At 49.3% G+C, this 27379-nt stretch overlaps 2 protein-coding genes across 2 annotated transcripts in view; one reads left to right on the top strand and one right to left on the bottom strand.

Moving 5' to 3' along the window:
* Window positions 1-27379, bottom strand: part of LOC137570295 (vomeronasal type-2 receptor 26-like) — a 297760-nt gene that overhangs the window by 225649 nt on the left and 44732 nt on the right. The gene's annotated exons all lie outside the window — the stretch shown is intronic.
* LOC137570293 (WAP four-disulfide core domain protein 5-like) overlaps window positions 9360-27379 on the top strand; it is a 56205-nt gene continuing 38185 nt past the window's right edge. The window contains exon 1 of the mRNA XM_068278925.1: window positions 9360-9525. Coding sequence (XP_068135026.1) covers window positions 9363-9525 — 163 coding nt within the window. The 5' untranslated portion in view covers window positions 9360-9362. The remainder of the gene's footprint in view (window positions 9526-27379) is intronic.

Below are 27379 nucleotides of genomic sequence, written 5' to 3'. Positions count from 1 at the left end.
ATGACGCTCCTATATCTGGTGAGGAATGTTTCTGATGATGCTTTGTGTGCTTGTAGAGCCCCCCTGATGGTAGACACTTCCTGAGCCCCCAATGACGCTCCTTTCTGGTGAGGAATGTTTCTGATGATGCTTTGTGTGCTTGTAGGGCCCCCTGATGGTAGACACTTCCTGAGCCCCCAATGACGCTCCTATATCTGGTGAGGAATGTTTCTGATGATGCTTTGTGTGCTTGTAGAGCCCCCCTGATGGTAGACACTTCCTGAGCCCCCAATGACGCTCCTTTCTGGTGAGGAATGTCTCTGATGATGCTTTGTGTGCTTGTAGAGCCCCCCTGATGGTAGACACTTCCTGAGCCCCCTATGATCCTCCTATTTCTGGTGATGAATGTTTCTGATGATACTTTGTGTGCTTGTAGAGCCCCCTGATGGTAGACACTCCCTGAGCCCCCAATGATGCTCCTATATCTGGTGAGGAATGTTTCTGATGATGCTTTGTGTGCTTGTAGAGCCCCCCTGATGGTAGACACTTCCTGAGCCCCCAATGACGCTCCTTTCTGGTGAGGAATGTCTCTGATGATGCTTTGTGTGCTTGTAGAGCCCCCCTGATGGTAGACACTTCCTGAGCCCCCAACGTGGCTCCTATTTCTGGTGAGGAATGTTTCTGATGATGCTTTGTGTGCTTGTAGGGCCCCCTGATGGTAGATACTCCCTGAGCCCCCAATGATGCTCCTATTTCTGGTGAGGAATGTTTCTGATGATACTTTGTGTGCTTGTAGAGCCCCCCTGATGGTAGACACTTCCTGAGCCCCCAATGATGCTCCTATTTCTGGTGTGGAATGTTTCTGATGATGCTTTGTGTGCTTGTAGAGCCCCCCTGATGGTAGACACTTCCTGAGCCCCCAATGATGCTCCTATTTCTGGTGTGGAATGTTTCTGATGATGCTTTGTGTGCTTGTAGAGCCCCCCTGATGGTAGACACTTCCTGAGCCCCCAATGATGCTCCTATTTCTGGTGAGGAATGTTTCTGATGATGCTTTGTGTGCTTGTAGGGCCCCCTGATGGTAGACACTTCCTGAGCCCCCAATGATGCTCCTATTTCTGGTGAGGAATGTTTCTGATGATACTTTGTGTGCTTGTAGAGCCCCCCTGATGGTAGACACTTCCTGAGCCCCCAATGATGCTCCTATTTCTGGTGAGGAATGTTTCTGATGATGCTTTGTGTGCTTGTAGAGCCCCCCTGATGGTAGACACTTCCTGTGCCCCCAATGATGCTCCTATTTCTGGTGAGGAATGTTTCTGGTGATGCTTTGTGTGCTTGTAGAGCCCCCAGGATGGTAGACACTTCCTGTGCCCCCAATGATGCTCCTATTTCTGGTGAGGAATGTTTCTGATGATGCTTTGTGTGCTTGTAGAGCCCCCCTGATGGTAGACACTTCCTGTGCCCCCAATGATGCTCCTATTTCTGGTTTGGAATGTTTCTGATGATGCTTTGTGTGCTTGTAGAGCCCCCCTGATGGTAGACACTTCCTGAGCCCCCAATGATGCTCCTATTTCTGGTGTGGAATGTTTCTGATGATGCTTTGTGTGTTTGTAGAGCCCCCCTGATGGTAGACACTCCCTGAGCCCCCAATGTGGCTCCTATTTCTGGTGAGGAATGTTTCTGATGATGCTTTGTGTGTTTGTAGAGCCCCCTGATGGTAGACACTCCCTGAGCCCCCAATGTGGCTCCTATTTCTGGTGAGGAATGTTTCTGATGATGCTTTGTGTGCTTGTAGAGCCCCCTGATGGTAGACACTTCCTGAGCCCCCAATGATGCTCCTATTTCTGGTGTGGAATGTTTCTGATGATGCTTTGTGTGCATGTAGAGCCCCCCTGATGGTAGACACTTCCTGAGCCCCCAATGATGCTCCTATTTCTGGTGAGGAATGTCTCTGATGATGCTTTGTGTGCTTGTAGAGTCCCCCTGATGGTAGACACTTCCTGATCCCCCAATTATGCTCCTATTTCTGGTGAGGAATGTCTCTGATGATGCTTTGTGTGCTTGTAGAGCCCCCCTGATGGTAGACACTTCCTGAGCCCCCAATGATGCTCCTATTTCTGGTGAGGAATGTCTCTGATGATACTTTGTGTGCTTGTAGAGCCCCCCTGATGGTAGACACTTCCTGAGCCCCCAATGACCCTCCTATTTCTGGTGAGGAATGTTTCTGATGATGCTTTGTGTGCTTGTAGAGCACCCCTGATGGTAGACACTTCCTGAGCCCCCAATGATGCTCCTATTTCTGGTGAGGAATGTTTCTGATGATGCTCTGTGTGCTTGTAGAGCCCCCCTGATGGTAGACACTTCCTGAGCCCCCAATGTAGCTCCTATTTCTTGTGAGGAATGTTTCTGATGATGCTCTGTGTGCTTGTAGAGCCCCCCTGATGGTAGACACTTCCTGAGCCCCCAATGATGCTCCTATTTCTGGTGTGGAATGTTTCTGATGATGCTTTGTGTGCTTGTAGAGCCCCCCTGATGGTAGACACTTCCTGAGCCCCCAATGATGCTCCTATTTCTGGTGTGGAATGTTTCTGATGATGCTTTGTGTGCTTGTAGAGCCCCCCTGATGGTAGACACTTCCTGAGCCCCCAATGATGCTCCTATTTCTGGTGTGGAATGTTTCTGATGATACTTTGTGTGCTTGTAGAGCCCCCTGATGGTAGACACTTCCTGAGCCCCCAATGATGCTCCTATTTCTGGTGAGGAATGTCTCTGATGATGCTTTGTGTGCTTGTAGAGCCCCCCTGATGGTAGACACTTCCTGAGCCCCCAATGACCCTCCTATTTCTGGTGAGGAATGTTTCTGATGATGCTTTGTGTGCTTGTAGAGCCCCCTGATGGTAGACACTTCCTGAGCCCCCATTGCTCCTATTTCTGGTGAGGAATGTTTCTGATGATGCTTTGTGTGCTTGTAGGGCCCCCTGATGGTAGACACTTCCTGAGCCCCCAATGATGCTCCTATTTCTGGTGAGGAATGTCTCTGATGATGCTTTGTGTGCTTGTAGAGCCCCCCTGATGGTAGACACTTCCTGTGCCCCCAATGATGCTCCTATTTCTGGTGTGGAATGTTTCTGATGATACTGTGTGTATTTGTAGGGCCCCCCTGATGGTAGACACTTCCTGAGCCCCCAATGATGCTCCTATTTCTGGTGTGGAATGTTTCTGATGATGCTTTGTGTGCTTGTAGAGCCCCCCTGATGGTAGACACTTCCTGAGCCCCCAATGTGGCTCATATTTCTGGTGAGGAATGTTTCTGATGATGCTTTGTGTGCTTGTAGAGCCCCCCTGATGGTAGACACTTCCTGAGCCCCCAATGACGCTCCTTTCTGGTGTGGAATGTTTCTGATGATACTTTGTGTGCTTGTAGAGCCCCCCTGATGGTAGACACTTCCTGAGCCCCCAATGTGGCTCCTATTTCTGGTGAGGAATGTTTCTGATGATGCTTTGTGTGCTTGTAGAGCCCCCCTGATGGTAGACACTTCCTGAGCCCCCAATGATGCTCCTATTTCTGGTGAGGAATGTTTCTGATGATGCTTTGTGTGCTTGTAGAGCCCCCCTGATGGTAGACACTTCCTGAGCCCCCAATGATGCTCCTATTTCTGGTGAGGAATGTTTCTGATGATGCTTTGTGTGCTTGTAGAGCCCCCCTGATGGTAGACACTTCCTGAGCCCCCAATGATGCTCCTATTTCTGGTGAGGAATGTTTCTGATGATGCTTTGTGTGCTTGTAGAGCCCCCTGATGGTAGACACTTCCTGAGCCCCCAATGATGCTCCTATTTCTGGTGAGGAATGTCTCTGATGATACTTTGTGTGTTTGTAGAGCCCCCCTGATGGTAGACACTTCCTGAGCCCCCAATGATCCTCCTATTTCTGGTGAGGAATGTCTCTGATGATACTTTGTGTGCTTGTAGAGCCCCCCTGATGGTAGACACTTGCTGAGCCCCCAATAACCCTCCTATTTCTGGTGAGGAATGTTTCTGATGATGCTTTGTGTGCTTGTAGAGCCCCCTGATGGTAGACACTTCCTGAGCCCCCAATGATGCTCCTATTTCTGGTGAGGAATGTCTCTGATGATACTTTGTGTGCTTGTAGAGCCCCCCTGATGGTAGACACTTCCTGAGCCCCCAATGATGCTCCTATTTCTGGTGAGGAATGTCTCTGATGATGCTCTGTGTACTTGTAGAGCCCCCCTGATGGTAGACACTTCCTGTGCCCCCAATGATGCTCCTATTTCTGGTGAGGAATGTTTCTGATGATGCTTTGTGTGCTTGTAGAGCCCCCCTGATGGTAGACACTTCCTGAGCCCCCAATGATGCTCCTATTTCTGGTGAGGAATGTTTCTGATGATGCTCTGTGTGCTTGTAGAGCCCCTCTGATGGTAGACACTTCCTGAGCCCCCAATGTGGCTCCTATATCTGGTGTGGAATGTTTCTGATGATGCTTTTTGTACTTGTAGAGCCCCCCTGATGGTAGACACTTCCTGTGCCCCCAATGATGCTCCTATTTCTGGTGAGGAATGTTTCTGATGATGCTTTGTGTGCTTGTAGAGCCCCCTGATGGTAGACACTTCCTGAGCCCCCAATGATGCTCCTATTTCTGGTGTGGAATGTTTCTGATGATGCTTTGTGTACTTGTAGAGCCCCCCTGATGGTAGACACTTCCTGTGCCCCCAATGATGCTCCTATTTCTGGTGAGGAATGTTTCTGATGATGCTTTGTGTGCTTGTAGAGCCCCCTGATGGTAGACACTTCCTGAGCCCCCAATGATGCTCCTATTTCTGGTGAGGAATGTCTCTGATGATACTTTGTGTGTTTGTAGAGCCCCCTGATGGTAGACACTTCCTGAGCCCCCAATGATGCTCCTATTTCTGGTGAGGAATGTCTCTGATGATACTTTGTGTGTTTGTAGAGCCCCCTGATGGTAGACACTTCCTGAGCCCCCAATGATGCTCCTATTTCTGGTGAGGAATGTCTCTGATGATACTTTGTGTGTTTGTAGAGCCCCCCTGATGGTAGACACTTCCTGAGCCCCCAATGATGCTCCTATTTCTGGTGAGGAATGTCTCTGATGATGCTCTGTGTACTTGTAGAGCCCCCCTGATGGTAGACACTCCCTGAGCCCCCAATGATGCTCCTATTTCTGGTGAGGAATGTCTCTGATGATGCTCTGTGTGCTTGTAGAGCCCCCCTGATGGTAGACACTCCCTGAGCCCCCAATGATGCTCCTATTTCTGGTGAGGAATGTTTCTGATGATACTTTGTGTACTTGTAGAGCCCCCCCTGATGGTAGACACTCCCTGAGCCCCAAATGATGCTCCTATTTCTGGTGAGGAATGTCTCTGATGATGCTTTGTGTGCTTGTAGAGCCCCCTGATGGTAGACACTCCCTGAGCCCCCAATGATGCTCCTATTTCTGGTGAGGAATGTTTCTGATGATGCTTTGTGTGCTTGTAGGGCCCCCTGATGGTAGACACTTCCTGAGCCCCCAATGATGCTCCTATTTCTGGTGAGGAATGTTTCTGATGATGCTTTGAGTGCTTGTAGAGCCCCCTGATGGTAGACACTCCCTGAGCCCCCAATGATGCTCCTATTTCTGGTGAGGAATGTTTCTGATGATGCTTTGAGTGCTTGTAGAGCCCCCTGATGGTAGACACTCTCTGAGCCCCCAATGATGCTCCTATTTCTGGTGAGGAATGTTTCTGATGATGCTTTGTGTGCTTGTAGGGCCCCCCTGATGGTAGACACTTCCTGAGCCCCCAATTTGGCTCCTATTTCTGGTGAGGAATGTCTCTGATGATACTTTGTGTGCTTGTAGAGCCCCCCTGATGGTAGACACTTCCTGAGCCCCCAATGATGCTCCTATTTCTGGTGAGGAATGTTTCTGATTATACTTTGTGTGCTTGTAGAGCCCCCCTGATGGTAGACACTTCCTGAGCCCCAATTGATCCTCCTATGACTGGTAATGAATGTTTCTGATGATACTTTGCGTGCTTGTAGAGCCCCCCTGATGGTAGACACTTCCTGTGCCCCCAATGATGCTCCTATTTCTGGTGAGGAATGTTTCTGATGATACTTTGTGTGCTTGTAGAGCCCCGCTGATGGTAGACACTTCCTGAGCCCCCAATGATCCTCCTATTTCTGGTGAGGAATGTTTCTGATGATACTTTGTGTGCTTGTAGAGCCCCCCTGATGGTAGACACTTCCTGAGCCCCCAATGATGCTCCTATTTCTGGTGAGGAATGTTTCTGATTATACTTTGTGTGCTTGTAGAGCCCCCCTGATGGTAGACACTTCCTGAGCCCCCAATGATGCTCCTATTTCTGGTGTGGAATGTTTCTGATGATGCTTTGTGTACTTGTAGAGCCCCCCTGATGGTAGACACTTCCTGTGCCCCCAATGATGCTCCTATTTCTGGTGAGGAATGTTTCTGATGATGCTTTGTGTGCTTGTAGAGCCCCTCTGATGGTAGACACTTCCTGAGCCCCCAATGTGGCTCCTATATCTGGTGTGGAATGTTTCTGATGATACTTTGTGTGCTTGTAGAGCCCCCCTGATGGTAGACACTTCCTGAGCCCCCAATGATGCTCCTATTTCTGGTGAGGAATGTCTCTGATGATACTTTGTGTGTTTGTAGAGCCCCCTGATGGTAGACACTCCCTGAGCCCCCAATGATGCTCCTATTTCTGGTGAGGAATGTTTCTGATGATGCTTTGAGTGCTTGTAGAGCCCCCTGATGGTAGACACTCCCTGAGCCCCCAATGATGCTCCTATTTCTGGTGAGGAATGTTTCTGATGATGCTTTGTGTGCTTGTAGGGCCCCCCTGATGGTAGACACTTCCTGAGCCCCCAATTTGGCTCCTATTTCTGGTGAGGAATGTCTCTGATGATACTTTGTGTGCTTGTAGAGCCCCCCTGATGGTAGACACTTCCTGAGCCCCCAATGATGCTCCTATTTCTGGTGAGGAATGTTTCTGATTATACTTTGTGTGCTTGTAGAGCCCCCCTGATGGTAGACACTTCCTGAGCCCCAAATGATCCTCCACTGGTAATGAATGTTTCTGATGATACTTTGCGTGCTTGTAGAGCCCCCCTGATGGTAGACACTTCCTGTGCCCCCAATGATGCTCCTATTTCTGGTGAGGAATGTTTCTGATGATACTTTGTGTGCTTGTAGAGCCCCGCTGATGGTAGACACTTCCTGAGCCCCCAATGATCCTCCTATTTCTGGTGAGGAATGTTTCTGATGATACTTTGTGTGCTTGTAGAGCCCCCCTGATGGTAGACACTTCCTGAGCCCCCAATGATGCTCCTATTTCTGGTGAGGAATGTTTCTGATTATACTTTGTGTGCTTGTAGAGCCCCCCTGATGGTAGACACTTCCTGAGCCCCCAATGATGCTGCTATTTCTGGTGTGGAATGTTTCTGATGATGCTTTGTGTACTTGTAGAGCCCCCCTGATGGTAGACACTTCCTGTGCCCCCAATGATGCTCCTATTTCTGGTGAGGAATGTTTCTGATGATGCTTTGTGTGCTTGTAGAGCCCCCTGATGGTAGACACTTCCTGAGCCCCCAATGATGCTCCTATTTCTGGTGAGGAATGTCTCTGATGATACTTTGTGTGTTTGTAGAGCCCCCTGATGGTAGACACTTCCTGAGCCCCCAATGATGCTCCTATTTCTGGTGAGGAATGTCTCTGATGATACTTTGTGTGTTTGTAGAGCCCCCCTGATGGTAGACACTTCCTGAGCCCCCAATGATGCTCCTATTTCTGGTGAGGAATGTCTCTGATGATGCTCTGTGTACTTGTAGAGCCCCCCTGATGGTAGACACTCCCTGAGCCCCCAATGATGCTCCTATTTCTGGTGAGGAATGTCTCTGATGATGCTTTGTGTGCTTGTAGAGCCCCCCTGATGGTAGACACTCCCTGAGCCCCCAATGATGCTCCTATTTCTGGTGAGGAATGTCTCTGATGATGCTCTGTGTGCTTGTAGAGCCCCCCTGATGGTAGACACTCCCTGAGCCCCCAATGATGCTCCTATTTCTGGTGAGGAATGTTTCTGATGATACTTTGTGTACTTGTAGAGCCCCCCCTGATGGTAGACACTCCCTGAGCCCCAAATGATGCTCCTATTTCTGGTGAGGAATGTCTCTGATGATGCTTTGTGTGCTTGTAGAGCCCCCTGATGGTAGACACTCCCTGAGCCCCCAATGATGCTCCTATTTCTGGTGAGGAATGTTTCTGATGATGCTTTGTGTGCTTGTAGGGCCCCCTGATGGTAGACACTTCCTGAGCCCCCAATGATGCTCCTATTTCTGGTGAGGAATGTTTCTGATGATGCTTTGAGTGCTTGTAGAGCCCCCTGATGGTAGACACTCCCTGAGCCCCCAATGATGCTCCTATTTCTGGTGAGGAATGTTTCTGATGATGCTTTGAGTGCTTGTAGAGCCCCCTGATGGTAGACACTCCCTGAGCCCCCAATGATGCTCCTATTTCTGGTGAGGAATGTTTCTGATGATGCTTTGTGTGCTTGTAGGGCCCCCCTGATGGTAGACACTTCCTGAGCCCCCAATTTGGCTCCTATTTCTGGTGAGGAATGTCTCTGATGATACTTTGTTTGCTTGTAGAGCCCCCCTGATGGTAGACACTTCCTGAGCCCCCAATGATGCTCCTATTTCTGGTGAGGAATGTTTCTGATTATACTTTGTGTGCTTGTAGAGCCCCCCTGATGGTAGACACTTCCTGAGCCCCAAATGATCCTCCTATGACTGGTAATGAATGTTTCTGATGATACTTTGCGTGCTTGTAGAGCCCCCCTGATGGTAGACACTTCCTGTGCCCCCAATGATGCTCCTATTTCTGGTGAGGAATGTTTCTGATGATACTTTGTGTGCTTGTAGAGCCCCGCTGATGGTAGACACTTCCTGAGCCCCCAATGATCCTCCTATTTCTGGTGAGGAATGTTTCTGATGATACTTTGTGTGCTTGTAGAGCCCCCCTGATGGTAGACACTTCCTGAGCCCCCAATGATGCTGGTTTCTTTTGGATATGTCAGCTCAATAAAAAGAGCTTGATTTCATTAAACGTTTTGAAGAGTGCTGGTATATTTGAATACAGACTTTGATCGTGGAACTTTCGATACTGATGGTAGACACTTCCTGAGCCCCCAATGACGCTCCTATATCTGGTGAGGAATGTTTCTGATGATGCTTTGTGTACTTGTAGAGCCCCCCTGATGGTAGACACTTCCTGAGCCCCCAAACGTTGCTGCTATGTCTGGTGAGGAATGTTCCTAATGATGCTTTGTGTGCTTGTAGAGCCGGAGTACATGCTGGTGGAGACCAAGAGATGTCCGCTGAATATGGATTACCTGACATGTAAAGACATCCATGTCCCAGAGGGTGTCCAGTGCCGGAACGACTCAGACTGTGAGGGGAACCGGAAATGCTGCTGGTATGGCTGTAGGAGGCGCTGTCTGCTCACGCTGAAAGGTACGGCAGTAGGGTGGGATATGCCTGGATGTAGGGGGTCACTGTCTTTGGCAACTATTATTTGCCTAAGTGTCCCAAAATGCACAGAACAGATATCTAGTGTGAAGAAGGCCTCTTTTGGATGGAGGCGTAGGTGGGTTTTTTTAAGTGCTGGGTAAAAAGATTTAGGTAATGGTATGCTGCACACATACCAACTCTCCTGTCTGCATTGTTTTATGCTCTGCTAACTCCTAGGCCCGTGGAGACCACCAAAATTCAAAAATATTGTCAAATTTGGAGAAGCAGGAGGGGGATCTTCACCCCATCTCCCTCCTGGTCTCCATGCACTCGCCACTAGTGATGGCCCGAAAGGTTCGACGTCGAACCAATTTGCGCGAACATCTGTTGTTCGTGTTCGAGGTGAACCAAGAACTTTTTCCAAAAAAGTTTGGGTTCGAATTTTTCCCATAGACTTTAATGCCCGCCTAATTTAGCGGTAAATAGCAAAGTCCCCTTACATAGTAGAAGCACCAAATTTGCAGGGTATGTAGAGGAGGATGGTGACTACAAGAGGAAAACTTTTTTTTCAAAAAGACTTTATCGTTTTTGAGAAAATCAATTATAAAATTCTCCTTCTGACCGTGTGAAAATTAATCGCCCGCCGACTTTAGCGGTTAATTGCAAAGTCCCCTTAAAAGCTAGAAACACCAAAATTACTGAGAACAGTGGGAACAAGAGGAAAAAAAATTCAAAAAGACGTTATACTTTTTGAGAAAATCGATTTTAAAGTTTCAAAGGAAAAGTTACAGAGCCGATTTATTTGATTCATTAAAGAGAGCCAATTCATTAAAAAGAACCGCATCATTCATAGACCGGTTAGAATAGCTTAGAATGTGTTCTGGGCAGGACATATAGCTGCCGGCTCCCGCTGTCTCTCCCCACCTGCCTTCACCTGTCACCCCTCACCTAGCCTGGCACCTGGTGCACCTATGGGTGCACCAGGTGCCAGGCTAGGTGAAGGTGAGAGGTGAGGATGCGGGGAGGACAGCGGGAGCCGGCAGCTATGCGTCCTATGCGACACATTCTCTGTGGGGGGTGGCGGAGATCTTCAATCAACTTAATTGAAGATCGCAAGATTAGAGGATACTTTAGCCGTGGGACATTTCTGAGGATATTGGCGTGGGAATTTTTTCTTAAAGGTAAAGATAGTGGGAATCAATATAAAAAAATAATTAAAAAAATTAATCTCTGCCACCCCCCACATAGCAGAGAATGTGTCGCAGGGCCGGGCCGAGGCAGAGGCTGGAGAGGCTCCAGCCTCAGGGCGCAGTGTAGGAGGGGGTGCACAATTCATTCAGCTGTCATTCCTAATTGTGTTTGAAGCAGAAATAAATAAGAAAAGGGGATACATGACAGTGACTGCAAGCCAGATAACTAGATATTAAGGTGTTGGGGAGGATGGGGGGCCCTGGGGCACCTATTAGTCTAATAGCAATCAGTGTGTGACGGCTAGGGTGGGGTGCACTTTGCTGTCTCAGCCTTGGGTGCTGAAGGACCATGTCCCGGCTCTGATGTGTCGCATAAGGACGCATAGCTGCCATCTCCCGCTGTCTCTCCTCACCTCTCACCCTCACCTAGCCTGGCACCTGGCACCTGGTGCACCCATGGGTGCACCAGATGCTAGGCTAGGTGAGGGGTGACAGGTGAAGGCAGGTGGGGAGAGACAGCGGGAACCGGCAGCTATAGGTAGTGATGCTCAAATACCCCTTTTCAAAATTCGAGTTTGGTCGAATTCGAATAGTAAATTATTCGAGGTCAGTCGAATATTCGAGTCGAATAATTTTTACTATTCGATTCGACCTCGGACTTCGAGCTCACTATTCGAGTCGGTATTCGAGCTCACTATTCGAGCTGACTATTCGAATTGGCCTTAAATAGCTTCCAACACTTGTTTTGAGGGTGAATGATGCAAGAAACATCTTTTTTTCCAAGTAACAACAGCAAGTGATTATGTGGGGATGTTCCTTTAAAAAAAAATGTGGAAAGAGAAGTTGTGTCCTTAATTTTGTTCAGTAGTGTTACTGTATATACTTGTTCTTCTTCTTCTTTATCTTTCTTCTTCTTCTTCTAGATCTTCTTCTTCTATATCATCTTCTTCTTCTTCTATATTGTCTTCTTCTTCTTCTTCTTCTTCATCATCTTCTTCTTCTTCTTCATCATCTTCTTCTTCTTCTTCTTCATCATCTTCTTCTTCTTCATCATCTTCTTCTTCATCTTCATCTTCTTCATCTTCTTCTTCTTCTTCATCTTCATCTTCTTCATCTTCTTCTTCTTCATCTTCTTCTTCTTCTTCTTCATCTTCTTCTTCTTCTTCTTCTTCTTCTTCTTCTTCTTCTTCTTCTTCTTCTTCTTCTTCTTCTTCTTCTTCTTCTTCTTCTTCTTCTTCTTCTTCTTCTTCTTCATCATCTTCTTCATCATCTTCTTCATCTTCTTCATCATCTTCTTCATCTTCTTCTTCTTCATCTTCTTCTTCTTCATCTTCTTCTTCTTCATCTTCTTCATCTTCTTCTTCTTTTTCATCTTCTTCTTCATCATCTTCTTCATCTTCTTCTTCATCTTCTTCTTCATCTTCATCTTCTCCTTCTCCTTCTTTTTCAATATCGTCTTCTTCTTCTTCACGTATTTCTCTTTTCAATTTTTTTTTTAAAGAAATGCAGCTATTTTTGAGCGTAACAAATAGCTGGTGGGCGCACGCATGTTGGAAGCGCCATTGTATGTGCTCCCTGGCAGTGGAAACACAAAGACAGCAGGAGGTAAATTCAGCAGCAGGAGGAGGAGGATGAGTGTGTGGCAGCAGGCAGTCAATGAGGCAGGCAGCTCGCCGTGACATAATAGCCCTGGTACCTAGCGGTGATACCAGGGCTGTAAATAAACACAACAGGAGGTCCCAGACAGCGGTCGTGCAGCCCACATTGTGTCCAATACACAACTGGGACAACACAGTTTTCAACCCGGGCACCTCAGAAAAATTAAACCTTTTTTTTTTTTTTAATGGTTTGTTTGGTTTTGGTTTTGCAACCAATATAGCTATTGTTTGACGTAATAGCTGGTGGCAGAGTGGCAGCAGAAGGTAATTCTGTGTACCCTGGCAGTGGGAAACACAGACAGACAGCAACAGCAGCAGGAGGAATGGAGGAGTAATGTGAGCAGCTATTGTTTGACGTAATAGCTGGTGGCAGAGTGGCAGCAGAAGGTAAATCATCTGTGTAGTGTACCCTGGCAGTGGGAAACACAGACAGACAGCAGCAGCAGCAGCAGGAGGAGGTATGGAGGAGTAGTGTGAGTGTGGCAGCAGGTAGGCAGCAGGGCCGTGCCGAGGCAGAGGCTGGAGAGGCTCCAGCCTCAGGGCGCAGTGTAGAAGGGGATGCACAATTCATTCAGCTGTCATTGCCAATTGTGTTTGAAGCAGAAATAAATAAGAAAAGGGGCATACATGATAGTGACTGCAAGCCAAATAACTAGAGATTAAGGTTTTGGGGCCTTGGGGCGCCTCTTAGTCTAATAGCAATCAGTGTGTGACGGCTGGGGTGGGAAGGATGGAGGGGCGCACTTTGGTGTCTCAGCCTTGGGTGCTGGAGGACCTTGTCCCGGCTCTGGTAGGCAGCGTGACATAATAGCCCTGGTACCTAGCGGTGATACCAGGGCTGTAAATAAACACAACAGGAGGTCCCAGACAGCGGTCGTGCAGCCCACATTGTGTCCAATACACAACTGGGACAACACAGTTTTCAACCCGGGCACCTCAGAAAAATTAAACCTTTTTTTTTTTTTTAATGGTTTGTTTGGTTTTGGTTTTGCAACCAATATAGCTATTGTTTGACGTAATAGCTGGTGGCAGAGTGGCAGCAGAAGGTAATTCTGTGTACCCTGGCAGTGGGAAACACAGACAGACAGCAACAGCAGCAGGAGGAATGGAGGAGTAATGTGAGCAGCTATTGTTTGACGTAATAGCTGGTGGCAGAGTGGCAGCAGAAGGTAAATCATCTGTGTAGTGTACCCTGGCAGTGGGAAACACAGACAGACAGCAGCAGCAGCAGCAGGAGGAGGTATGGAGGAGTAGTGTGAGTGTGGCAGCAGGTAGGCAGCAGGGCCGTGCCGAGGCAGAGGCTGGAGAGGCTCCAGCCTCAGGGCGCAGTGTAGAAGGGGATGCACAATTCATTCAGCTGTCATTGCCAATTGTGTTTGAAGCAGAAATAAATAAGAAAAGGGGCATACATGATAGTGACTGCAAGCCAAATAACTAGAGATTAAGGTTTTGGGGCCTTGGGGCGCCTCTTAGTCTAATAGCAATCAGTGTGTGACGGCTGGGGTGGGAAGGATGGAGGGGCGCACTTTGGTGTCTCAGCCTTGGGTGCTGGAGGACCTTGTCCCGGCTCTGGTAGGCAGCGTGACATAATAGCCCTGGTACCTAGCGGTGATACCAGGGCTGTAAATAAACACAACAGGAGGTCCCAGACAGCGGTCGTGCAGCCCACATTGTGTCCAATACACAACTGGGACAACACAGTTTTCAACCCGGGCACCTCAGAAAAATTAAACCTTTTTTTTTTTTTATGGTTTTTTGGTTTTTGGTTTTACAACCAATATAACTATTGTTTGACGTAATAGCTGGTGGCAGAGTGGCAGCAGAAGAAGGTAATTCTGTGTACCCTGGCAGTGGGAAACACAGACAGACAGCAGAAGGGCAGTACACAGCAGCCCACTGTAGGTGTAAAATGTGTGGCTGCAGGCGACGTAATAGTCAAAGTGAACCAGGCTGGCTTAGTGAGCAGGAGCCAGGAGGTGGTAAAGGGTGGTAAGGCACATTAACGATGGTTCCGGCAGCCAGTTCATGTCCCCCTCTCGCCGACAACAGGGGCCAGGAACTCGCCTTCCACCCACGCCTGGTTCATCTTGAGAAACGTCAGTCTGTCCACAGACTTGTGAGACAGACGTGAGCGTTTCTCGGTGACCACGCCACCAGCTGCACTGAAGCAGCGCTCGGACAGCACGCTGGAAGGGGGGCAGGACAGCACTTCCAGGGCGTACTGCGCCAGCTCGCTCCAGATCTCCATGCGCTTGACCCAATACTCCATGGGATCAACAGGGGCATTGCTGTCAAGCCCACTGTACGACCCCATGTAGTCAGCCACCATGCGGGTCAGGCGCTGGCTGTGACCGGAGGAGGATGCTGCTGCATGCATCTCCTCTCTAGTCACTGCTGCCGGAGCCTCTACAGTCCTGTAGAGCTCGTGGCTGAGAGACAGCAGGTCTGTGGGGCGCTTGCTGCTGCTGGATGCAGGCACCTGCTGCTGCCTCTGTGCTGGCTGCTGGACAGTGGGGGTGGAAGGCTGGGGGAAGGCTTCCTCCAAGCGCTCAACAAGGGCCTGCTGCAAGCTCCTTATTTGTTGCGCTGGGTCTCCTCCTGCAGGCGGCAGGAACTGGCTCAACTTCCCCTTGAGGCGTGGGTCCAACATCATGCTGATCCAGATGTCCTCCCTCTGCTTCATCTGGATCACCCTGGGGTCCCTGCGCAGGCACGTCAGCATGTGCGCTGCCATTGGGAAGAGGCGGGCCACGTCTGCTGGCACATCGACGTCAGTGCTGTCCTCATCCTCCTCCTCTGCCGCCTCATCCTCTCTCCACCCCCGCACCAACTCAGCTGCGCTGTGCTGATCCCCCTCATCAGCAGCCAGGTCAGGGACCTCCACCAAGTCCTCCTCCTCCTCCCCCTCAGAGGTGGACTGCGCAGCTGGTTGCCGCTCCTGCTGGTCCAAGGCTGCCGCTCCCTGTTCCAGCAAAGCATCGAGGGCCCTGTTCAGCAGAGAAACCAGGGGCACCCACTCGCAGACCATAGCATGGTCCCTGCTCACCATGTTTGTGGCCTGCAGGAAGGGAGCCAGCACAAAGCACACCTGCTGCATGTGCCTCCAGTCATCATCGGGGACGATGGACGGGATGTTGCTGGTCTTGTCCCTTCTCTGAGCGGCGGAAACAGTGGCCAGGGCAAGGTACTGTTTGACAGCGCGCTTCTGTTCAACTAGACGCTCCAACATCGCCAGGGTGGAGTTCCAGCGAGTCGGAACGTCAAGGATCAGCCGATGGCGTGGCAGATCCAGCTCCTTTTGCACGTCTTCCAGGCTCGCACAGGCTGCAGCCGAGCGCCGGAAGTGACGCACAACATTCCTTGCCGTTTCCAGCAGTTCGCCCATCCCCTGGTAGGTGCGCAGGAACTTCTGCACCACCAGGTTCAGCACGTGGGCAAGACAGGGGATGTGGGTCAGGTTTCCCCTGTCTATTGCGGCAACCAGATTGGCCCCATTGTCGGCCACCACCTCTCCGACTCTGAGGCCTCTGGGGGTCAGCCAAATCCTCTCCTGCTCCTGGAGTTTGGCCAACACATGGGTTGCCGTCAGCTTGGTCTTCCCAAGGCTGACCAAGTGCAGCAGCGCTTGGCAGTGGCGGGCCTTCACGCTGCTGCTGAGGCGGGGGGTTTGGCCAGGTGTGCCGGAGGATGGCAGAGGATCGGAGGAACCTGCTGCAGTTCCCCTGACCCTGCGGGGTGGCACCACCCACTGTGTTGCTGCTGCTGCTGTGCCCGCTGCTGCTCTCCCATCCTCACCCCCTTCCACCAAGCTGACCCAGTGAACAGTGAAGGACAGGTAGCGGCCTGTCCCGAAGCGGCTGCTCCAGGAGTCCATGGTGACGTGGACCCTTTCACCAACCGCGTGCTCCAGCCCTCGCTCCACATTGGCCATCACAAAGCGGTGCAGTGCAGGAATGGCCTTGCGGGAGAAGAAGTGTCTGCTGGGGAGCTGCCAGTCTGGGGCTGCGCAAGCAAGCAGCGCACGAATGTCGCTCCCCTCCTGCACGAGCGTGTACGGCAGGAGTTGGGAGCACATGGCCCGTGCCAGCAAGCCGTTCAGCTGCCGCACGCGACGGCTGCTGGGAGGCAGAGCCCTAACTACCCCCTGGAAGGACTCGCTCAAAAGGCTCTGGCGTGGCCTTTTGCTGACACGGGAATCAGCAGACACAGCAGAGGAGGCCACTGAGGACTGGCTGCCAGAACAGGCCTCAGTGTCGGCGGCAGGAGTTGCAGAGGGGGGAGGAGCAGTGCGTTTCCGCACTCCTGCTGGTGCTGCTGGAGGAGCAGGAGGGCGGGTGGCTGCTGTTGCTGCTGCTGCTGCTGAAGGCTGTGCAGTGATGGGTGTGGTGCCACTGCCAGCACCAGATGCCTTCAGCCTCTGGAACTCCTCATGCTGGTGGAAATGTTTAGCCGCAAGGTGGTTGATGAGCGAGCTGGTGCAGAACTTTAAGGGGTCTGCACCTCTGCTCAACTTCCGCTGACAGTGGTTGCAAGTGGCGTACTTGCTGTACACAGTGGGCATGGTGAAATATCGCCAGATTGGTGACTTAAACATCCCCCTACGGCATGGAAGCGCTGCTGCCTGTCTCCCTGTGGTGGTTGGCGGGGGGGCTTGGGTGCGGCTGGTGGTGGTACTGGCAGATGCTGCTGCTGCTGCTGCTGAGCCTGAGACACCAGCAGGCTGTGGGACCTGCCTACTGCTGCTGCCAATGCTTGCAATGATGCGCCTCCTTGCAAGGCCCACAAGAGCATCCTCCTCCTCCTCCTCAGAGCTGCTGAGGACGACATCCCCTGGAGGTGGTGGCACCCAGTCTCTGTCTGTCACCGGGTCATCATCATCCTCCCCCTCCTGAAACATGTCCTGCTGGGATGAGGACCCCCCAAACTCCTCTCCTGATGCATGGATGGGCTGCTTGACTGTCGCCACAGTCTTGCTGTCCAATCCCTCATCCCCCAAAGTGCCCATCAGCATCTCCTCCTCAAAATCGCCAACAACAGCAGACAATTGACTCATGATGCCTGGGGTCAAAAGACTGCTGAATGACAGGTCGCCAACTGACGGTGAACTGGCCTCCTCCCCAGGCCCTGCTGGGCGGCTGCTGCGAACAGGGGTGGTGGTGGTGGTGGTGGTGGTGGTGAGGGTGGAGGCCTCGGATGCAGAGCTGATGGCGGGCTGCTCATCCTCCGTCATGAGTTGCACCACAGTGTCTGCATCCTTTTCCTCAATGGGACGTTTCCGACCCGGCTGGAGGAAAATGGGAGCAGGTGCTACACGCTGCTGCTGCTGTGTCTCTGCAGCGTGAGTTGCAGATGCTCCTGCTGGGCGGCGCCCAAGGCGTCCACGGCCAGTGGCTATGGGAGGAATGTTAGCCACTGACGCTGCTGCTGCTGCTGCGGAACTGTGCATGGTGGCGCGCCCGCGGCCGCGGCTTGCCACAATGCTGCTCCCTCTCCTCCTGATTCCCTTGCTGCCCTTGCCCTTGCCCAAACCGCGCTGGCTGCCATTTCCAGACATCTTCAATGTTTTGGGCGTATAGACAAAAGTTTTTTAAAAGGGCGGGTGAAAAGTGGGGTACTTTAATGGAGTGGGTTGGTTGGTGAGGTGACTGAGTGAGTGTCCCCTAGTACAGTAAGTAAGTAGTAACAGTCAGGAAGTACAACTAGCAGTTACAATAATCAGTAGTAATCACAAGTAAATTTAGTGTGTGTACACTCAGACAGTGAGTGCACGCACGCAGGAGCTAGTAGCCTATGAACACAGTGACTGAGTGTCCTAGACTCCTAGTACAGTAAGAGTAAGTAGTAACAGTAAGTAGAACTAACTAATTACAATAATCAATCAGCGATCAGAAGGAAATAGAGTGTGTGTTGTGTGTGTACACTCAGACAGTGAGTGCACGCACGCAGGAGCTAGTAGCCTATGGACAGTGACTGAGTGTCCTAGACTCCTAGTACAGTAAGAGTAAGTAGTAACAGTAAGTAGAACTAACTAATTACGATAATCAATCAGCGATCAGAAGGAAATGGAGTGTGGGTGTGTGTACACTCAGACAGTGAGTGCACGCACGCAGGAGCTAGTAGCCTATGGACAGTGACTGAGTGTCCTAGACTCCTAGTACAGTAAGAGTAAGTAGTAACAGTAAGTAGAACTAACTAATTACAATAATCAATCAGCGATCAGAAGGAAATAGAGTGTGGGTGGTGTGTGTACACTCAGACAGTGAGTGCACGCACGCAGGAGCTAGTAGCCTATGGACAGTGACTGAGTGTCCTAGACTCCTAGTACAGTAAGAGTAAGTAGTAACAGTAAGTAGAACTAACTAATTACAATAATCAATCAGCGATCAGAAGGAAATGGAGTGTGGGTGTGTGTACACTCAGACAGTGAGTGCACGCACGCAGGAGCTAGTAGCCTATGAACACAGTGACTGAGTGTCCTAGACTCCTAGTACAGTAAGAGTAAGTAGTAACAGTAAGTAGAACTAACTAATTACAATAATCAATCAGCGATCAGAAGGAAATAGAGTGTGGGTGGTGTGTGTACACTCAGACAGTGAGTGCACGCACGCAGGAGCTAGTAGCCTATGAACACAGTGACTGAGTGTCCTAGACTCCTAGTACAGTAAGAGTAAGTAGTAACAGTAAGTAGAACTAACTAATTACAATAATCAATCAGCGATCAGAAGGAAATAGAGTGTGTGTTGTGTGTGTACACTCAGACAGTGAGTGCACGCACGCAGGAGCTAGTAGCCTTTGAACACAGTGACTGAGTGTCCTAGACTCCTAGTACAGTAAGAGTAAGTAGTAACAGTAAGTAAGTAGAACTAACTAATTACGATAATCAATCAGCGATCAGAAGGAAATAGAGTGTGTGTTGTGTGTGTACACTCAGACAGTGAGTGCACGCACGCAGGAGCTAGTAGCCTATGGACAGTGACTGAGTGTCCTAGACTCCTAGTACAGTAAGAGTAAGTAGTAACAGTAAGTAGAACTAACTAATTACGATAATCAATCAGCGATCAGAAGGAAATAGAGTGTGTGTTGTGTGTGTACACTCAGACAGTGAGTGCAGTGCGCACACGCAGGAGCTAGTAGCCTATATGAACAGTGACAGTGAGTGTCCCTACGGGTACAGTAAGAGTAAGTAGTAAGTAAGTACAACTAACAATAATCTATCAGTAATCAGAAGGAAATAGAGTGTGTGTACACACAGACAGTGAGTGAGTGCACACACGCAGGAGCTAGCTAGTAGCCTATAAACAGTGACAGTCAGTGAGTGTCCTACTCCTAGTACAGTATAACTACAATACTATTAGTAAAGGACAGCAGAAATACTGGTATAGATGAGAGAAATAAACAGAGGACAGCTTCCCACAGAGGCAAGGCCCCCCTGAGGCCTAAACCTGTAAGCTTGCAGCAGCTGCCTGTCTCTAATGTAACACACAAGCTACTAACTAAAATACAATGTCTAACTAACTAACAACAATATAGGTGTGTATAGGAGGTGTATGTGAGCAAAAACGCTAGGTAAATGACCACAATAGAGCTCTTGCTAAGCCAAAGCACAAAGGAGCAACTCTCTCTCTGTACAAGTCTCAGGCAAGCACGGAGAAACGTAACATGGCGGCCGCTATTTATAGGGTAGGGGCTGGCCAGGGTCCCCCTCTGTGATTGGCTGCCGTCAGAGGGCCTGGGAGTCCTCTGATTGGCTCTAAGGACATCAATCTGGGCTATGACGCTATTCGAGCTCGGTACCGAGCTCGAATAGCGCCGGGTTGCTCGAATAGCTCGAATAGTGAATGGGCTATTCGAGTGTACTCGGATAGCCCATTCGAATAGCTCCAGCTATTCGGAGCTCGAATACCGAGCTCGAATAGCTGAAAAAGAGCTCGAATATTCGAGCTACTCGAATATTCGAGCTCTGCTGAGCACCACTGGCTATAGGTCCTGCACAGGATGCATTCTAAGCTATACTAACCGGTTCATGAATGATCCGGTTCTTTTTAATGAATTGAATCGATTGAATCGGCTCTTTTTCTTTTGAAATTTTAAAATCGATTTTTTCAAAAATTATAAGGTCTTTTTGAAAAAAAAGTTTTCCTCTTGTTCTCACTGTTCTTCTTAACATTCCTAGCAAATGACTTTGCTATTAACCGTTAAAGTCGACGGGCTTTTAATTTTCCTCAGAAGGAGAATTTTAAAATCGATTTTCTCAAAAACGATAAAGTCTTTTTGAAATTTTTTTTTCCTCTTTTAGTCACTGACCCCCTCCAAGTGTTAGACCCCTTGAAACATCTTTTCCATCACTTTTGTGGCCAGCATAAATGTTTCTAGTTTTCAAAGTTCGCCTGGCCATTAAAGTCTATTGTGGTTTGCTGAAGTTCGCGCAAACCAAACTTTTGCGGAAGTTCGCGTTCGAGGTTCGCAAACCGAAAATTGGGGGTTTGAGCCATCTCTACTCCACTCTCCGCCTCCTTCCAGCCCGCCTCCTAATGATGAGGAGAAGTTGGCTGGGAGGATCCCAGGAGAAGATCTCTTTCTGCCTCTTTCACAGGAGCCGCAGGAACCTGTAGGCATCAGAGGACTGGGCAGTCCACACTGAGGCAGCACTGATAGTAAGCTGGAAGCCTGACGACCGTTTCATGTAGATTCGCTTCCATAGAAGGCTTCCAGTGCCTTGCCCCACCATTAGCCTCTTCAACCTGCACCGGTGTATGTTTTGTCAATGTATAATATATGTTGTAGCGCTTGTTAACCAAGAAATCAGACTGGCTGCACTGAGTTAGTGAGGTTACTCGCACCCCCACCGTATATAAGAAAAAATGTATTTAAAGTGAATGTTTACCGGTTAAAAAAAAACAAAAAGTCAGATACTCACCTAAGGAGAGGGAAGGCTCAATCCTAATGAGCCTTCCCTCTCCTCTCCCGGTGCCCGGTACCACGCAGAATCCCCCGTGGCAGTATTCGACCAGTTCGGTCAAATACTGCCACTTCCGCATGCCGAAGGCACCTTTCGGAAGCCTTCGGGAGCACTCGGGCTCCCGATGACGCGGCCGCTCCATACTACGCATGCGCAAGCGCCCTCTATGACGCGCTCGCGCGTACGTAGTATGGAGCGGCCCGTCTTCGGAAGCCCGAGTGCTCCCGAAGACCTCCGAAGTTCCTGCGGCGGCGGACGCGTACGGGAGAGCCAGCGCAGCACCGAGGGCACCAGGAGAGGAGAGGGAAGGCTCATTAGGACCGAGCCTTCCCTCTCCTTAGGTGAGTATCTGACTTTTTCTTTTTTTAACCGGTACCCACTGGCTTTAAACAACTCATGAGCCTGTGCAAACAATATTGCTAGATTTTATTTCCATACAAACACCAATATATAAAAACATCATAAAACCTAAATTGTGATCAACCAATAGACATAGTTCTCAATGCCACCTTCCAAAACAGCGTGACCAGAATGAGCAATGCTTCTAATACTGACTGTGAGGAGCACACCCACTGAGCATACCTCCTTATCTATACAAATACATATGTTTTGTCAATGTTTCATGACCACATATGAATTAACCAGCTTTCTAGTAGAGATGGCCCGAACCTCCGATTTTCGGTTGGCGAACCTACCACAAAAGTTTGGTTTGCGCAAACTTTTGCGAACCACAATAGACTTCAATGGGGAGGTGAACTTTGAAAACTAGAAACATTTATGCTGGCCACAAAAGTGATGGAAAAGATGTTTCAAGGGGTCTAACACCTGGAGGGGGGCATGGTGGAGTGGGATACATGCCAAAAGTCCCGGGGAAAAATTTGGATGTGACGCAAAGCAGCGTTTTAAGGGCAGAAATCACATTGAATGCTAAATTGCAGGCCTAACGTGCTTTCAAACATCTTGCATGTGTATACATCAAACAGGGAGTGTAATTAGAGTACTGCTTCACACTGACACACCAAACTCACTGTGTAACGCACCGCAAACAGCTGTTTGTGTAGTGACAGCCGTGCTGGACTGGTGCGCAACATGGCGAGATTGCTCTTCCTCACTCAGTGATGTCAGGTAATGTCTGACTGCCTTATCAACTTTCCATGGTTCTTTCTCTACCGTTGTTAAAGCTTACATCTATTTTTGTAAATACTTGTTCTGCTTGCTGTTCAGTATCAGTACCTGCATCGAGAATCTGTTATGGAGGGCAAGTCTGTCATTGTGAGTGACCACGGGTAATGGCCGGGGAATCCTGGTTCGATTCCGGTCCGGAGTGGGAGACTAAGAAACGGCTACCACTACACATCCAAGGAAGGCAGCAGGCATGGCATGCACGTTCCGAGGTAGTGACCAAAAATAACAATACAGGAGGACTTTTGAGGCCCTGCTGTATATGTGAACTGAATCAACTTTAAATCCTTTAACAAGAATCTGTTATGGAGGGAAAGTCTAATGGTGCCTTCATTGCGACTCACCAGGTTGGTCACCTCCTCAAGGAGGAGAGAATCTGTTATGGAGGGCAAGTCTGCCATTGTGAGTGACTACGGCGGGTAATGGCCGGGGATTGGAATCCTGGTTCGATTCCGGTCTTGAGTGGGAGCCTAAGAAATGGCTACCACTACACATCCAAGGAAGGCAGCAGGAAGGCGTGCACGTCCCGAGGTAGTGACCAAAAATAACAATACAGGAGGACTTTCGAGGCCCTGCTGTATATGTAAAATGAATCAACCTTAAAACCTTTACGAGAATCTGTTATGGAGGGCAAGTCTAATGGTGCCTTCACTGCGACTCACCAGGTTAGTCACCTCCTCAAGGAGGAGAGAATCTGTTATGGAGGGAAAGTCTGCCATTGTGAGTGACCACGGGTAATGGCCGGGGAATCCTGGTTCGATTCCGGTCTTGAGTGGGAGCCTAAAACGGCTACCACCACACATCCAAGGAAAGCAGCAGTCATGGCATGCACGTCCTGAGGTAGTGACCAAAAATAACAATACAGGAGGACTTTCGAGGCCCTGCTGTATATGTGAAATGATTCAACAGGTAGGTAGGTAGGTATATGCAGTAAAGGATATTACAATGTGCACCTGTCACACAGACAGGTAGTGGACAGGCACAGTGACACTGTGTGCGCTCACTTAGGTAGGTGGGTGCACTGTGAACAACAGGTAGGTAGGTATATGCAGTACTGGGTATTACAATGAGCACCTGTCACACACAGGTAGTCACTGAATGTGCTGGGCCTGGCAGTGGCACACACACAGTATGAATTATCAAGGCTGTCTATGCAACACAAGTGTCAGTGGGACACACAGAAAAAAAAAATAGATCACAAGAACAAGATTAGCTCTCAAAAGAGCTGTTGTGGGGTGCTATTATAGCAATACGAATCAGCCAGGAGCAAGCTAACAAGCCTATAACAGCCTAACTAATCTTTCCCTATGAGAGTCTGCCAGCAACTGTCCCTACTCTCACTATTGCAGGTACACGAGTGAGTGTAATGGCCGGCGGAGCCTGCCTTTTATAAGGGGAGAGTGGCTCCAGGAGGGAGTGTAGCCTGATTGGCTACAATGTGCCTGCTGACTGTGATGTAGAGGGTCAAAGTTGACCCTCATAGTGCATTATGGGGCGAATTGAACTTCTGGAAAAGTTCCCAGTTCGCCGCGATCGCGAACCACGGAAGTTCGCGGGGAACCGTTCGGGCCATCTCTACTTTCTATCAGTGTTGACCTCTACTTTTTTCTTCTCAATGAAGATAAGACTGTCTGCCATTTTAGTAAGAGCACGTTAAAAGCAGATCCACCACGGAGCAGTGAAAAATGACGCACAGCGCCAACAATATTTGTCTTAAAAAATGGGGGGTTTGCCCAAAAGTGCCCTCCTCACTGGTGTACTAGAATACTAACCAACTTGCTAGAAAAGTATGTGTATATTGGGTCACTCTTACTAAAAAAGTGTGTGTATCACTTTAAAAATAAAATTATATAAAACTGCAGAGCGCTCAACAATATTTCACATCCTGTGCAACCTTGACATCACATGCCTTCTTACAATAAACGCCAAAATCAGATAAAATATAACCAGTGCTGCTCAGATACCACTTTTCACTATCTGGAACTAATTCGGATCTGGATACCCCTGTATCCGATCCGGGTCGGATATCTGGATCAGAAATTTTTCAATCCGAATCCAGGTCGGATATCTAAACCTTGTATCCGGCCGGATTTGGATATCCGGATTGCAAACCGGAAATGGTCTTTTAAACACCATTTAACCATTTTAGAAACTAAAAACAATACCACCCACTCCCTCTCATTAGAATTTGTAGGATGTCAAAAGCCAGCTCACATACATTGGCCAGGAATTGAACCCATGTCACCTGCTCAGAAGCCAGCTGTGCTCACCACTATACCACCAATGCCTGCCTAGCATGAAGCCTAGCATGGAGCCTAGCATGGAGCCTAGCATGGAGCCTAGCATGGAGCCTAGCATGGAGCCTAGCATGAAGCCTAGCATGAAGCCTAGCATGAAGCCGGCCTAGCATGAAGCCGGCCTAGCATGTACTATTGTGATATACCCAAGAGAAAAATGACTTCAGAAAGATCATGTGCCCCCCTGGATGATGCTGGTGCAACACACACAGCAAAGGACAGCAATTTGAAGTCTGGAAGATTCCAGGGCAAGGGTGGGAAGGATGAAAAGCTAGGTGGCCATGCAACCATTCCTGCTAACCCAAAGCTTACTTGTGTCGCAATCGTTTTCAACAGTAGCCTCCACCATAGACACCCGATATTAGACACACTTTCCGGACGTGTTGGCCACTGTTAGATTGGCCAAGCATGCACAAGCCCTGGAAGTCTAACCCTTTCAGGATCCTGGTGTCACCACTGCCGGATACCACATTTTCCTCACTTGCAAACCTCAGGAAAAAATCTCACGTAGCGTGGTACTGCTTTACTAAAAACACCTTTTATTTTAAAATTACACTCACATTTCCTTGATGAGTTGCACACATAGAGTTTTTAATACGGGCTCTCCCCTGCCGCCAAGCTGGGCGTTATGATGTACGTATTCCCACTACCGGCTGTTACTGTTCCTCCTTTCTCAACACCGCTCTGGAAATCCATTGTGTCTTGCCCAGACCGTCCACCTCCGCCCGATCAATTTTGTCACTGGCTTGTGACTCATCAGGGGCACGGAGGTTAGATGTATTACCGGGCTAATTTGTATCCAAGTTGCACAGCTGTTGGCTGCCGCCCCCTTCCCATCATCCTTTGCGCCGAAGTGCCCTCATTGGACCCTACCTAGCGTCATGTACGACATGAGACTCCCATCATGCTCCGCAAGCTGCCTTCTCATTGGTCCCGCATATGCTGCCCTCTAATTAGTCGCCTATTGCCAACCCTTATTCTGATTGGCTTGTGGGTGCTAACCACTTGTTCAATGGATGTTGCGCGAGTGCACTTCGCTCTATTACAAGCTGGATACCCATCAATATGTTAATAGCCTGCTTCCATAGAGGGAGATTCCGTTTACATTAAACAAATAAAATTAAACAATTACAAATTATAATAATACTACATTAAAGGGACACTGTAGGGGGTTGGGGGAAAATTAGTTGAACTTACCCGGGGCTTCTAACGGTCCCCCGCAGACATCCTGTGCCCGTGCAGCCACTCACCGATGCTCCGGCCCCGGGTAATGGCCGGGGAATCCGGTTTCTATTGCGTTCCGGACTTGGAGCCTAAGAAGCGGCTACCACCACACATCCAGGCAAGAAGGGCAGCAGGCATGCCCGCCCCGAGGTAGTGACCAAAAATAACAATACAGGACTCGGGAGACCCTGCTGTTTTTGGAATGAGTTGACTTTATATCCTTTAACAGGAATCAGTTATGGAGGGCAAGTCTGATGGTGCCTTCACTGCGATTCACCAGGTTGGTCTCCGGCGAGAATCTGTTATGGAGGTCAAGTCTGCCATTGTGACCACTGACCATGGGTAATGGTGGGGGAACCCTTCCTGGTGTGATTCCGGTCCGGAGTTAGAGCCTAAAACAGCTACCACCACACATCCAGGCAAGGAGGGCAGCAGGCATGCCCGCCCTGAGGTAGTGACCAAAAATAACAATACAGGACTCAGGAGGACTTTTTGAGGCCCTAATTGTAATGAATCAACTTTAAATCCTTTAACGGGAATCAGTTATAGAGGGCAAGTCTGCCATCCATTCAAGTGCAAGTTATGCACTGACTGCAAGGTATAATACAATGTGCAGTCACAGATGCAGTGAAAGGTATGCAGTGACTGCAAACAGCCGTTTGTGTAGTGACGGGTGTGCTGGACTGGTGCGCACCATGACGAGAGTGCAGGTGACGGTGGCTTTACAGCCCACATGATCGCCTGGCTGATGTAGCTGAATGACAGAACAGTGACTGTCCAGCTGATCAAATAATTTGGTCTGTCCACAATGAAGCAATGACCTTATTATCTTGTGTGTGCCCCCCCCCCCCTCCCGAGACACTCCTATAGCCGGCGGTCATTGCTTCATTGTGATACGCAAGCCCCTTCACCGCGGCAAGGTAATGATCACGAAGGGGGATGGGCACATGTACATGCCTTTTGTTTATTTGTTGCAGCCGCCCGCAGTGCAGCCAGAAAAATTAGGCAGTCATGTACACGCACCAGAAAAATTAGTATAGCGGCCACTGCTAGCAGCGGCCTTAAAAATTCAGGAATCCGCCTAGAGTCCTGGACCCTGTTGGTGGTGGCGGAGAAGGCAAGTGGCCTGCAGGCAGAGATGCTGTGTGTGGGGACTGACTTAGTCTTCGGTCATGCAGCAGCCCTTCATGATCCATTCCTCATTCATTTTGAAAAAGGTCAGGTACTGAACACTGTCGTGACTTAGGCGACTTCTTTTCTCAGTAACTATGCCTCCAGCTGCACTGAAGGTCCTTTCTGAGAGGACGCTTGCGGCAGGGCAAGAGAGAAGTTGTATGGCAAATTGGG

Source organism: Hyperolius riggenbachi, chromosome 4, assembly GCF_040937935.1.
Source record: "Hyperolius riggenbachi isolate aHypRig1 chromosome 4, aHypRig1.pri, whole genome shotgun sequence".
NCBI lineage: Eukaryota > Metazoa > Chordata > Amphibia > Anura > Hyperoliidae > Hyperolius > Hyperolius riggenbachi.
Note: the sequence above shows the minus strand (reverse complement) of the source record. Positions and strands in the feature narration are given on the sequence as shown.